This window comes from Triturus cristatus, chromosome 5_1, assembly GCF_964204655.1.
Source record: "Triturus cristatus chromosome 5_1, aTriCri1.1, whole genome shotgun sequence".
NCBI classification, from domain to species: domain Eukaryota; kingdom Metazoa; phylum Chordata; class Amphibia; order Caudata; family Salamandridae; genus Triturus; species Triturus cristatus.
This window is the reverse complement of record NC_140587.1, coordinates 315,122,590-315,136,636: the sequence shown is the minus strand read 5'-3', so window position 1 is coordinate 315,136,636 and position 14,047 is coordinate 315,122,590. Positions and strand designations below refer to the sequence as shown.

At 49.4% G+C, this 14,047-nt stretch overlaps 1 protein-coding gene across 3 annotated transcripts in view; it reads left to right on the top strand.

Moving 5' to 3' along the window:
• The window catches only part of COL14A1 (collagen type XIV alpha 1 chain), a 513,241-nt gene that overhangs the window by 373,952 nt on the left and 125,242 nt on the right, over window positions 1-14,047 (top strand). For all 3 annotated transcript variants that reach the window (XM_085605041.1, XM_085605042.1, XM_085605043.1), the window contains 2 exons: window positions 1,979-2,143; window positions 3,320-3,358. In XM_085605041.1, the coding sequence (XP_085461167.1) occupies window positions 1,979-2,143; window positions 3,320-3,358 (204 nt within the window). The remainder of the gene's footprint in view (window positions 1-1,978; window positions 2,144-3,319; window positions 3,359-14,047) is intronic.

The following is a 14,047-nucleotide window of genomic DNA, read 5'->3' as shown; positions in this document are numbered from 1 at the left end:
GATTTTGGTGTATAAAAAGGGGGACCCAGACCTGAGAACTTCTGGGAATCAAGACGAACCCTTGCTGAGGAGAAGAACCAAGAAGCTGAAGGAGGAGACTACCCCTGTGCTGTGTGTTTGGGGGTTGGCTTGCAGTGGTAGCTTCAATGCCAAAGAAAGGAGAAGAGGACTGAGTGTGCTTTTCATCAACTTGAAGAAGAACCTCCAAGGGCTTGAACTTTGAGCTTGGCTCCTGCCTGAAGTCTCAGGGATACAAGACGTCACCAACCAGCTCCCCCCTGAATTCCCTTGCTGGGAATGGAAGTGCCTGCTGTTGTGCTAGGCCTTCTGAGAGACTGCGTGTCGCTGGGAGCTGGAAGCGCGACTCAATGACGAGAAGCGTGTCGCCGCCGCAGCAGTTGCCATCGCATCGCCAAGGAAGCGTGCCGCTGCTGCCGCTGTCGCCATCGCATCACCGGAGAAGCGTGCCGCAGAGGTCGCCGTCGTATAACCGGAAAAGCATGTCGCAGGGCCTGTCGCAGCTCAGAAGATCATCGAGTCGGTGCACGGCCGTCGGGCGTGCACGCATCACATAAACATCGTCGCATCGTAGTCAAGACGCCATTTTGTCGCATCGCACCTGAGAGAAGTATCGCATCGAGGCGCCATCTTGTCGCATTGTACCGGAGAGCAGTAAGAAACCGACGCATCACCTCCCCACACAGTAAGGAAGCGAGCATCAACTCCCCTGCGCAGCAGCAAGGCAACGAAGCATCCACTCCCCTGAGTGTAACGAACCGACGCATCACCTGCCCTGCAACCCTTTTGTTTGCTTTGCGTTACGCATCCAAGTTACTTTGAGAGTAAAGTGTTGCATTTACAAATCTTATGAGAACTACCATTTTAAAGTCAATTTTTAAGTACAGTATTGTGGATTTTTGTCGTTTGGTCTTGTGTTAAGTCTATACAAAAATACTTATTTTTATAATACAACCTGGGTGGTGTCCATCTGTAGTGTTTTCACTGTGTTACTGTATGTGTTCACAAATGCTTTACACACTGCCTCTGAGATAAGCCTATCTGCTCGTGCCAAGCTACCAAGGGGGTGAGCAGGGGTTATTTTAGGAGTGTAGCCCATTACCCTGACGAAATGCAAGGGTCCCTATTTGGTCAAAGGTACCTACCTCTGCCAACTAGAGACCCCCAAATCTAACACATACTATGACACCATCACTAGCCTCATATAATTTACATGTCAATTTCCAAAACATCATTATCCCTTTCATAAAACCAATTCTGTGAGCTCACCAATAGCTGCTTCATCCATACATTACTGCCCCTTATTTTAGCACATACATTCCATACCTGCCGTACAAACATATTACAGATCATTGTGTTTTAACGTAAATTAATTTAATGCCCCGAATTGGCTCCAACAGTTGAAGCCTAGGACTCGGGAAGCAGAGGTATCTGCTGATATTCTTCCTTGTAGCACGTGACAAACTACGCATTCATATGAATAGGATGATGATTGGCGCTTTGTCCAGACACTGTCTATTACCGTAGGCTATCTGTAACTATTTTCCAGGTGTTTCAATTTGCCGTCCCACTAAGCTGCGTCAGGGCTCGTGCAAGGATTTCTGGCATATAAGGCTGTTTGTCACTGTGCCAACCCCTCAGCTGGCTGTAGGTCTGTATTTGACACCTCAAGGAGGAATATAGCACTCAGGCTGGTGATGTCTTAGACAGCCTCCTTCAACGCTTCACTCTACTCCTGGACGTGAGTCTTGCGCGACTTGATCTCCACAAACTTATGAAAATACGTCATTCCTGTATCATGTTATACATGATCATGAAGCGCAGATGTCTAGAAATGTGCAATGGGAGAAAAATATCCGTTCGCTACTTGACTGGAGTGTCTTTTTTTCCATATAATCATGGGATGGAGAAAGTCTCTGATGGGTAAAACAACAACTCATGTACCTGTGTTGTTTTGTAGGTTTCAGTATTTTTGCTATTGGTGTAGCAGATGCCGACTACGCGGAGCTGGTGAGCATCGGCAGCAAGCCCAGCGAGAGACATGTCTTTTTTGTTGATGACTTTGACGCCTTTAAGAAGATAGAAGATGAACTCATTACATTTGTGTGTGAGGCCGCATCAGCAAGTAAGTGACCCATCTCACAATGAGCATCTTCACTTAGTGGCCCGTTATGCGCTGTGAAAGACATTTCAGAAATAGAAAAGGGGTTCTACTTCTGGTCACCTGTGTCTTTGCTCATGATTCTCAACTCAAGAGAACGGAAGGGCATCAGCTCTCTTTATATGACTTCTGATTGAGCAGGATTGATATCATGAAGAATGAAATCAAAGCGCTGACAAAGGTTTCTGTAAAATGGATGCTACAGAGAAGAAACCAAGGTTTTGTGTGTGCTTCCTCCCCAGTTGGCAGGGAAACAAACATTGGCATAGTCAATAGGTTTGATGTTTGTATGTCCCATCTGCATGCCATTCAAAAATCAAACTATTGGCTTTCCAAAGCTCATTCAATTAGGTGTTTTGTGAAGTGCCTTGAAGCCACCTCACAGTGCTGATGCAGAATAAGGCCTGTTATGATTGTGTGGTTTACCCATAGCTATGATCAATTTGATGTTAAAGGTGTAGACAATTTATGACCCACTCCTGCTTTCCTGAGCTCTCCCCTGTCTTTTTAATTCAGCTACTTTTGTTGGTGTTACTACACTTGCTGAGAAGCCATGTCCTGCTTAAATTACCCTCTAAGTGAAGATATTTACCCATACCTCCCCAGAGCCGCTGACTGCAGACAATTCAAGGTCCAGTGTGAAATATTACTTACTTGGGTAGTAGGTTGGCAGCCTTTTATAAATCAGAGACATGTGTCTTTCGGTGGCGCCTTCAATTGTCTGGTAATGTTTCACTAGTGCTAATAACAAGTTGCATTATCTAGTCTTGCTGAGGCCAAAGTTGTCTGCAATAGTTAAGCTAATATTAGTCTTACGCGCTCAGTTAACAGTTGGTTCGCCAAATATGTTTATGATGCTGTAATGTCCATTGAGTGCTAATTGTAAAGTGACCTTTGACCATTTGCATAGATCATACGTTTAAGGATATTGGATTTATTTGGCTGCTTAGCATCTGATTAACCTGCGGTATTCCATAGTTGCTGACATTTGTGCTTGGATTCTAAAAGTAGACATATGACTTGGCATATATTTACCCATAAGTATATTGTTATTTACCAAGCTTTTTATCATTTACTCTACTATTGCACATTACTGTTTTCCTCAATTCATGTTTTCTTTTATATTTTTCTCTTTTTCAGCTTGTCCATTGTCTCTGATTCACGGCAACAGCTTAGCAGGTACTGTGAGCAGTCCATCTATAATTATTTAATTTCATGGATTGCAATGCACTTTTATTTTAAAGAAATAGCAATTTGGAGAAGGCGCGGGCTGACTAGGGCACGCCGACATTATGGCGGTCGCACCAGTCCCTGGCCTCCCCGAAGGGTGGGGGAGGGGGGAGGCGCGTCAGCAAGTGACGCGGCTCCCCTCCCCGCTGCAATCAGCCAATAGAGGGTCAAGGGTGTTTGTGCGCCGGAAGCACTCCAGTGCTTCCGGCGCAGAAACGTTGTCCTAGCGTCCAGGCTGACTGGTCTCAGCCGGTTGGCCTGGGGCGCTCTCTTAAAAAGAGGTGGTGGAGAGCAGAACAGTCTCTTGTTCTTGCTTCCCACCGATAGCATCCACAGGCCGGCTGCGGGCCCGTAACGTTTTCTCTCTTTTTTCCCACCCACCATTCCCTAAGGCAGGTATTGTTTGAAGGTTGGTGTTTAGGTTTTAGGACTTGAATTTCTCTTTTATTTAGATATTGTCGTATTTAGAGTGTCTCTGGTCAGGCGGTAATGTCATGATGGGTAAGCATAGTCTTCGGTCCTCAGCGGTCAGCACCATAGAAATCCAGGGGGTAGTGACAGAAGGTAGGTAGGCTGTCAGGATGCGGGGGCCGGGGAAGTCATCCTTCCCAGTGGGCCTGGGGCCACCCCCGCACATGCATGCGCTTTAAGGCGCCACTATGCAGAAGTCTGCAGCCCGTAATGGAATGTAAGGCACAGGGCGTAGGGGGGCCCGGGGGAAAGTATCCCTCCGATAAGCTGTAACCCCCTACGCAACCTTAGTAGTTCATGGGGACCGGGGGAGCTGCCAGTCATTGACTTTGCCGTAGGCTCTAGAGGGGACACGCAGAAAGTAAATAACATGTATTGATAGATTTACGGCAGGAGTATCATGTGTATTAGACTGTGTTAAGGTTAGCCGTGGAAGATATGACTGTCTAAATTGTATCTGTAAATGTATCTATACTTTCTGCGTAAAGTTTCTGTATATAATGTTTTTTAATTTTTTTGTTAATTTTAATTGTTAATGAATACGGCCGGGGGGGGGGTTACTCCCCCCTAATCCAAAAGTAAAACTATCTGTGTGGTCTCACAAGTGTTACACTAAGGGTGAGGGAAATGTTATCCATAATCACAGGGTCGGTTGTGTTAGAGTAGGGGACATGGGTAAGTACCAGACCATATGGCTGAGTGTTGTGAACAACGCCACTGTACTGTGTACCTAAATGTCACCACTCACTTTTGAAAACACTTAGTGTTCCTGTGTTTAGACAGAAAGTAGAGTCTGTGGCTCACTGAATGCTGGTAAAGCAACATTACAGGCCCTTATGTATTTTAATATTGCATTAATTTCAGTGCACTTTACTTTTTATCACTTTCAATACTGAAGAGCTTATGCCATTCCCTTTACCTTAGAATGGCTTATCGCTTCCAGTCTGTATAAAATATGTTCAAGCATTAAAGAGACCATATGCTGACCGTATTTGAAACACAGCTAGGTAGAGTAGTTAGCTATAACAGTGACAGAATACTGTACCATCAGAGGTAGAGTACAGGGAACTGTAGAAGACCTGGAAAGCCAAGGCAATCTCTGCATCCGAATGGTCTCTGTAGGGAGGCCAGTGCGTATCGCCTTAACTGTCCCCAAATGGATTTTACTACAGAAGCGGTGTGCTAATAAACCCACCTAATATACCGTAATATAATACGCCCACAGCAGTTATTACTGAGGTAAAATTTGTGCTTTAGACCTATCAGAGCATATTCTGCCCTGTCAAGCGAAAGGCATTAGAGTGGGAGCTCGATTTTTCAAGCTCCTGACATATTCGGGGGGGCGTCCGTCTGTTTGTGGATAACCTCGAGCTCCGTGACCGATTTCTCTAGAAGGAGTCGCTTGTATTGACTTTTGCGGTTTTTAGTTGCAGAGATTGCTTTGAGTTCTCCCTCAAAACAGTCTTGTGGACAGACGAGTGGTGGCCGAAGGAGCTAGGTTTACCCCTTTCCCCAAAAAAATGGGTTAAAAATCTGGGCATCTTAATGGATAATAACTTATCCATGGAAGAACATGTTAAAACCCTGTCACGTAAATGTTTTGGACTGATACGCACTTTAAAGAAGGTCTTCCCGTGGATTCCTCTCTCCGCTTGAAGGGTTCTGATCCAGGCACTGCTTGTCAGCAGACTGGATTACGGGAATGCTCTTCTAGTGGGGCTGAGGGAGGACCTGCTTTCTAGGCTACAAGTTGTTCAAAACACGGCTGCCCGCCTAGCCTTAAATAAACCCCAGCTTACGGCATCTTTACCGCTACTAAGAGAGCTACATTGGCTGCCTATAAGAAAGAGGGCACTCTTCAAACTTTTGTGCCTAGTTTTCAAAGCACTTTTTGGATAAGGACCTAAATACCTTATGAAGAAATTGGAATGGTATACTCCGGCTCGACTGTTAAGATCCAGTAGCCACAAGCTTCTCCAAATGCCGAGAATTAAAAAAGTTAAGATGGGGGGGCCGTGCCTTTTCCCATATGGCTCCCATATACTGGAATGCGCTGCCTCTAGATCTGCGTTCATGCCCCACCTTGACTACTTTTAAGAAGCACCTAAAAACCTGGTTATTCAACTGATACGTTCTGCCTTTAGTAGCCTGCCTCTCAATGCGCCGAGAGATCCCCTTAGGGATGATTTGTGCGCCATATAAATAAGAATAATAATAATAAAACTAGTTTCAGGGCTTCCCAAACGGATGACAAGGATAGCTCCCCGGTTTCATTAGCATGAAGGTAGTCGGTTATGGTCTTTCGAAGAGCTCGACCATAGCAGGAGACTGCAGCATAGAGTCTTTAAGTCACCAGCGTGAGGACAGTGGCTGGGTGACATCTAGCCAGAGATATATTGTGAGGGAGGCATGGTCTGAAAGCGACCACAGGGCAATGACTGCCTCTGTGACGAGGGCTGCAAGAGTCAAAGTTGTCAGGAAATGATCAATACGTGCATATGTTTTGAGCGCCACGGATTAGAATGTATAGTCCATAACCAATAGGTGTAATTGACGCCAAACGTCTTGTAGTCCACAGTCTGCCATCCACTGTCAGCCTATTGTAGAGAAGGCTCCTGTTTGATTGGAGCGCTGTCCTCAGCGATCGAGGCCGGTTTTCATTACCAAATTCATGTCCCCCCCCCATCAGAATGGCCACATCAGTGGATCCAAGGGCAATTGTTAGGGAGCTAATAAAGGATTCCGCTGCTCATTAGGGGCATAAATATTTACCAGGGTGTAAAACAGAAAGTGCCCAATTTAGGTTGGACTGCGAGTTGATGTCCCTTGAACTCAATGACTGTCTCTAAAACTTCCCCTCTGAATCTTTGGGAGAAAAGAATGGCCACCATCCCCTTAGAGAGACCAAAAGGACAAGAGCTGGCGTGGGAACCAGCGAGATTTCTTGCTGGGTACATCCTTAGTGAGCAGGTAGGTCCCTTTAAGAAGGCATTGCCAGATTGTTTTAAAAGTGAAGCACAGCAGACCATTTATCGGGATTATTTAGGTCCCCTCCTACGAGGTTAGTAACCTTAAACTCCTGGAATGTGGGGCAAGGGAGAGGAAAGCTGTGAAGGCATTTCTACCCAATTGACTGGATATACCATGGAGAAGTATCCCCAGCAAGGGTAAGCCCAAATATCACTCAATGGAGGGCAAGAGGTGTAAAGACTGACAAGGAGAAAAGTCCATCATGGAGTGGTGCAGACTAGAGAGCATGAACCAGGCAGGAGGGGGGATGATCAATCATGATCATAAGATTAGATAACATCCCAGAGGAGGGGGCATAGAGCTGACACATAACCAAAAATATGTTTCAGTCCCCATCCCCGCCACCATGTTACCCCCCCCTGCTAAAAGGAACAAAGCTGTGATGTAAGAGTCCCCATGACTTCAGGGCACTTCAGGCTTATCAGTGTCCCCCAATAATATCTTAAGGACCGGTTGTCTCTCTTTAGCCATGGTTGCGGGCGTTTACCTGCCATACAGTTCTGAGAGCTGGTGTGGCACTCATCCAGTGAGGAATCCATGATACCAAGTACTTTGTAGGCCTCCGTAAAGGGTTACAGTTGGCTCAATTTGCCATCAAGCCAGATGATAATCCAAAAAGGGTGGCCCCAGGAGTATTATATCCCATTCTTCCTGAGGTGAGCAGTGATTGGACGAAAGTTCTGGCACTTTTAAAGAGTTATAGATGCCATGTCTTGGTATAACACAGGTGTGTGCCCTCAGAATTCAATCGGGTGGACCTCTCGTTCTTTGTGTAGAATGTTTTCTTTCACTTGAAAGTCGTATACACAGGCTAGGATGTCGGAAGGGGGGCTTTGTCTGGTTTCGATAGACTCACACGATGGTTTTAAGTCTGTGTCCTCTGAGACTCCCAGGATGTGCCAGAAGAGTGTCCCAACATATTCTCTTAAGTCTGTTCCCTCTGCGTGAGTCAGGACCCCTTTGATGCGTACATCATTATGCCGAGAGAGGGTTTGGATATCAAGGTGTTGGTCCTTCAGGTGGAAAACTTCTTGCAGGAGCCACTCTACATACAACAGATGTTCCTCTAGTAAAGCCTGATTTCTCTTTGCCACTCTACCAGGACTGAACTAGGGATTTATTAGTGTGAATCCAAGGACCTATTTTGGGGTATTGTGAGAGTATTACACAGGGAAGCCTAACCTGCTTCTCTGCATACTACTCCACTTTCCTACAATTTGTATTTTACTGTCATTTATGTAGCACAGGAACACAAACCAGACATGCAAGGTTACAGTATGGTGAGTTAAATCTGAGATTACATGATTACAATAGTTCTCAGCGAGAGCCAGGGGGCTAGGAAGGGACCACACACAGAGAAGCCTAACTGGTCCATTGTTCAGGGGCAGGTAGGGATGCTGCAGCATGTGGGTCAGACTTTATTGGGGCCGGTGCAGTGTCAGAGAGAACTGAGAACAGGGCATTGTGACATTAATGTGTGCCCACACAGGAGCCTGCCCAGTAGAGCAGAGGCTTTGGGGGATGTGAAGCATTTGATTGTTGCTAGAGGCTTAACTATAGCTGGGTCATCGGGACTGTTTTTCGCATGCTTCTTGAAAATCTCATTGAGTGTATGCAGAATCTGAGTAAATTTGAGCAGTTAGTGATGCAGGTAAAACTCTTGGGTTAGAGGGAACTGAAGTTTATGAGTCGGGTTGGATCTCGTACTAACAGAGACCATCCATTGTTTAGATGGTCTTAATGCATCATGTCAGACAGTGATCTTTTTTTTTTTTTGTTTGTTTTTTTTTTTTATAAAAACCTTTATTTTCAAAAGTCAGGACACAGCTATTCAGCCGACAACCCGGAGGTTCGGCAGCATCGATTTATAGAAACAGAGATGCGTCCCCAATACCATGAAAGGAGAAGTGCAAAGGTTCAATTTTAATTAAACACAAAAACGCACAACAAACCCCAGCAAGGCAAGAACACTGAAAGCCCATGATGAGCCCCCCAGGGGAGGCCGGACCCCACTCATCTAACAGTTACAGTACAAAGTAAAGAGGAAGAAGAGGGACTGTAGAGGCCAAAAAGTCCATAAACCATACTGAGCTGGAAAGAGGGTTAGGGGGAAAGCTGTTCCTCGGGAGGATCCAGATCCGGGGCAAGACATATTCCCCCCCTGTATTGATTCCACCGCCCCCATATGGCGTGCCACTTCCGGGGGCGGCCTCTAGCGCAATAGACCGTCTTTTCCCTTAACATACTCCAGTCCATATTTTCTTTCCACGCGGTCAATGTGGGGGGCCCCGCAGAGCCCCACAATCGCGCGATATCTCTCTTAGCGACCATGTTGCCCAGAGTCACCCATTGGGTCTGGGCGGCATTATGATCAGTGGGCCCCCAGACATTCAGTAGACAACACCGCGCTTCCGGCTGCATAGCAATGCCCGTCACCTCCCCCATCACTGCATGGACTCTCCTCCAAAATTCCATGATGACACCACATTCCCAAATGATATGCAGGAAAGTACCCACCATACCACATCCCCTCCTGCATAGGCCGTCTTCCGAGAATCCCATGTGAACCAGCCTCGGCCCCGTCACATACACTCGATGCAGTATTTTAAGCTGCACCAGCCTCAGACGCGACGGGATCGCGACCTCCTTAGGAGAGGAAACAGCCGATTGCCAATCCTCATCATCCAACTCGAGGCCATCCCTAGTCCACTGGTCCCTCAGCCCCAGAAGCATGTCCGCCCGGACGTTGATCAGTTTCTTATAGATGAGCGAGATCGTGCTCTCGGGCATATGGCCATCAAGGACCCGGTCCTCCAAAGGAGAGGACTCAGGCACCTTCTCACCTTCTACGAGGACTGATCGGAGGGCGTGACGCACCTGAATATATCGGAAGTACTCGGAGGGCCCCAGCTCATACTCCGTCTGCAACTCTTCAAAGGACTTCACCTTCCCCTTATTCAGCACATCTCCCACCCTGGAGATGCCGATCAGGTCCCATTTATCAAACCCTTTTGTGTGCCAAAGCCTTCCCAGTCTCTCCGATTCAAACAGCGGGGTAGCGAGGGTGAGCCTATCCTTCCAGCCCAGCGAGTCAGTTGCCATCTTCCACACTCGCACCGCCACCACAGTGGGCCCCGTGAGGGACGAGTCCAATCACCGCAAATACAACGCCCTGTAATAGTTACCACCACGCAGCAACCACCTGTCCATGGCATACCCAGGGCTGAGGGCAGGGCCATAAAACCCATGATTGATCGCACTCAGCTGGGTGGCCCAATAGTACCGACGGATGTCTGGGAGCGCAATGCCCCCGTCGTACCATGGAAGCGTCAACTTTGCGATAGCTATTCGCGGCCGCCCATCCCAAAACAACGTTCGTTGGAGGCCTTCGACCTCCCGAAAGTATTTGGCCGGAACCCAGTCCAAAGTATTCTGCAGTGCGTAGAGGAAGCGGGGAAGCGACATCATTTTGAACAGGGCCGCACGCCCAACGAGGGAGAGCGGCAGCCTCCGCCAGCCTTCAACATCCCGCCTCAGGCGTGCCAGGGGGGGGAGCAGGTTCTTCTCATATCGCACCGCAGAGTCCATGGAGATAAAAATCCCCAAATACACGAAGCCCTGCTGAGCGACCTGTATCGAACATGTTCTAGGGATCGGGGGAACCTCGCCACTAAGAACATACAAATATGATTTACTCCAGTTGATAACAAGGCCCGAGTTCCTACCAAAAGATGTGAGTACGTCACAGACCACTATAAGTGATTTCTTGGGTGAGGCAAGATACAGCAGGATATCATCGGCATAAAGCGAAATACGGTCCTCGTGTTCAGGCGACCATCTAAGGCCCCGTATATCCGGGTGCCAACGTATCCACGCAGCCAGCGGCTCAAGGGCGAGGGCGAACAACAAAGGCGACAGGGGACAACCCTGCCGGGTACCCCTCCCAAGCTGAAACGGAGTCGACGCCCGACCATTCACCACCACACTCGCAAGAGGCCCCTCATACAGCAACCTCACCCAACTCACAAAACCGTGGCCAAAGCCGAACTTGATCAGCACGGCCCACAAATATGCCCATTCCACCGTGTCGAATGCCATCGTGGCGTCAAGAGACGCCACAATAGCTGGTTCACGCAGTGTGTCCGCCCTGGCGATTACACCATGAAGGCGCCGAAGATTTAACGCCGTGTTTCGGTGCGGGATGAAGCCGGATTGATCCGGGTGGACCAAGTCACCGAGTACCCTAATCAATCGGGTCGCCAGGATTTTAGCCAGAATTTTCGGCTCTGCGTTAAGAAGTGAGATAGGCCTATATGAGGCGCACTTATCTCGGGGTTTGCCCTCTTTATGTATAACCACGATCGTCGCCAGTCGCTGGTCCAACGGGAGGGTCCCACTCCCCCGCGCCTCCATAAACATGGCGCGCAGGTGAGGGGCGACCCTATCCGGAAATAGCTTGTACAAATCGACCGGCAAACCGTTCGGTCCCGAGGCCTTACCCGAGTTTAACGCGCGGATAGCCTCCGCCACCTCGTCATCCGTTATGTCACCATCTAGATCGTCCCTATCTATGTCGGAGAGACAGGGCAACTCGATATCACGGAGGAGGTCAGACGAGTCCTCGGGCGGCCTATCCGACACTGAGGCATAAACCCTACAGAAATAGTCCGAGAAACACTGTACAATCCTCTCAGGTTCCACAATCGCCTCTCCCCTCTCTCCCGTCAACTCTGGCACAACTCTATTGACCCGTTCTTTTTTGTCCAGCCAAGCCAGGAGTTTCCCTGCCTTGTCCCCAACATCATACAATCGGCCCTGCTGCTCCCTGCTAAGGGTCTTAGCGGCGTTCGTCACCAGGTCCTTATACTCAGCTTGCTTCAAGCAAAGCTCATGCAGTGAGGACTCTGTAACCTCCTCCTCCAGCGCTCCCTCCAGAGCCGCGATCTCCTCCTCAACCTGCAGAACCTCGCCATCTCTCCGCCGCTTGGCAGCTACTACTAGGGAGAGGGCTTCCCCTCGGAGCACGGTCTTAAATGCTTCCCACAGCGACACTGCCGAGTTCACGGATCCCTGATTATCCTTGAAAAAATTATCTACTTTCTTTACCAGCGCGCTGCGCATCTTGGGGTCTCGGAAATACCACGGGTTAATAGGGGCCACCCTTCCTCCTCCCTCCCGACCTAGATCCAGCCGGATCCACACTGGCGAATGGTCAGATATACCACGCGCCATGTGCCTCACCTCGGAGATCAATGAGGCATGCGCAGCCAGAGTGAGTAGGTAATCAATCCTGGAGAGACTACCATGTGCCCCGGAGTGGAACGTGTATTGGCTCTGTGTGGGGTGCCGGAGCCTCCAGCAGTCTATCAGGCCAAGCGTGTTTAGGAAGTCTGGGAGCCACCTCTGAGCCCCTCCTGTGTCTCTGGGCGGGTATCTATCCAGCAGGCCAGAGCCAACAGCATTGAAATCACCTCCCACCACAAGCATACCCCCGGGAGATCCAGCAGGGCCCTACCCAGATCTGTGAACGTGGAGGCCTGCAGGGCCGGCGGGACATAAACCGAAACTAAAACCAAAGTTCTTCCTTCCCACCGCCCCGCCACCGCTACAAACCTCCCCCTATCATCAACAATGGTGGAGTCCACCTCAAATGGTAGCGAGGCTCTGACTAGGATGCCCACACCCCTGGACCCAGAGGAGAATCCCGAATGTGCTATGAATTTATAACCCTTCCTATTCAGAGCATAGCACGTATTACCAATAAGGTGCGTCTCCTGCAGCAAGGCAACATCGGGCATTGACCGTTTCAAGAATTGCAAAACAATCCCACGCTTAATGCGATCCCCCAAACCATTAACATTCCAGCTTATAACACTTAAACCCCTACCCCCCATCCTCAAACGTAAAGAGGCCCACCCCACTCCCGAAGAGCCACCATGGAACAGTCCTGGAAAGAATCATCATGCCTTGCAGAAATAAACCCCCCAACAACAAACCCAAAATCCCAGGAACCCCCCCCACCCTGCACCCCTGCGGCAGCTTACAAAGCCCCCCCAACTTGCAGTGTGCCTGTCGCCCTACAAAAACCCCCAAAAGTCTACAAAAAGTACCCTAAGGGAGGAAAAGAGCACCCCTCGTCCTCCCGCCGCCCTCCGCATTGACTGCACTCTATTCAAGTCTTCAAGTATAGCCAAATCGAGTCAGACCGGCTCCGAAAAATCAGCCCTGCCCATCCCGGCCACTGTCCCCATCCTCGGCAAAGTCCTCCCCCGTCCGTCGTCGGGGCAAAGCGTCCAGCCATTCATCGGCCATAACAGGAGAGTCAAAGAAAAATGTCCGATCTTCGTGCACCACACGTAGTCTGGCAGGGAAGAGCATGGCATACTTCAGATCCCTCTCCCGAAGCCGCCTCTTCACCCCCAGAAAGCCCTGTCTCTGCCTCTGCACCTGCTGGGTGAAGTCCGGGTAGAAATTCACCGACGCGTTCTGGAAGGGGACCGGGCCCGTCACCCTCGATGCTTGCAGGATAGCGTCCCGATCTCGAAAATGAAAGAGCCGAGCGACAATCGGCCTCGGTGGGGCACCCACCTTGGGCCTCCCACCCGGCACTCTATGGGCCCTTTCAACCGCAAAGAACTTTCCAAGACCCTTGGGCTTCAGATGATTAAGCACCAAGTCCTCGACAAGCAGGTCAACCGAAGCCTCATCCGAGGACTCCGGGACCCCGATGACGCGCACGTTATTGCGCCTGGCCCGGCTCTCAAAATCCTCCAGCCGGCGGGCGGCGAGATCACTCTCGGTCCTCAGCTTACGAACCTCGATCTGCAGTTCCATGACGTCCTCGGTGAGGCCCGTGGTCTTGAGGTCCAGGGTCCTAACCCGTTCATTCGTTTTGCCCAAGTCCGCACGGATCAGGTTAACATCCACCAAGATGGCATCCACCTTATGCGCCAGGGCATCGAACTGTCTCCCAATCGAGGTCTGCATCCCTTCGAGCGCGCCCATGACATCCTGTAGTGAGAGCTCCGGGGCCAAAGGCGAGGCCTCCTTCTGGGTATCCGGCGACTGGCTCGACCCACTCGGTGATCCCTTCTGCAGAGCATAGCGGTCCATACTATTGACTTGGGTATAGGCTCC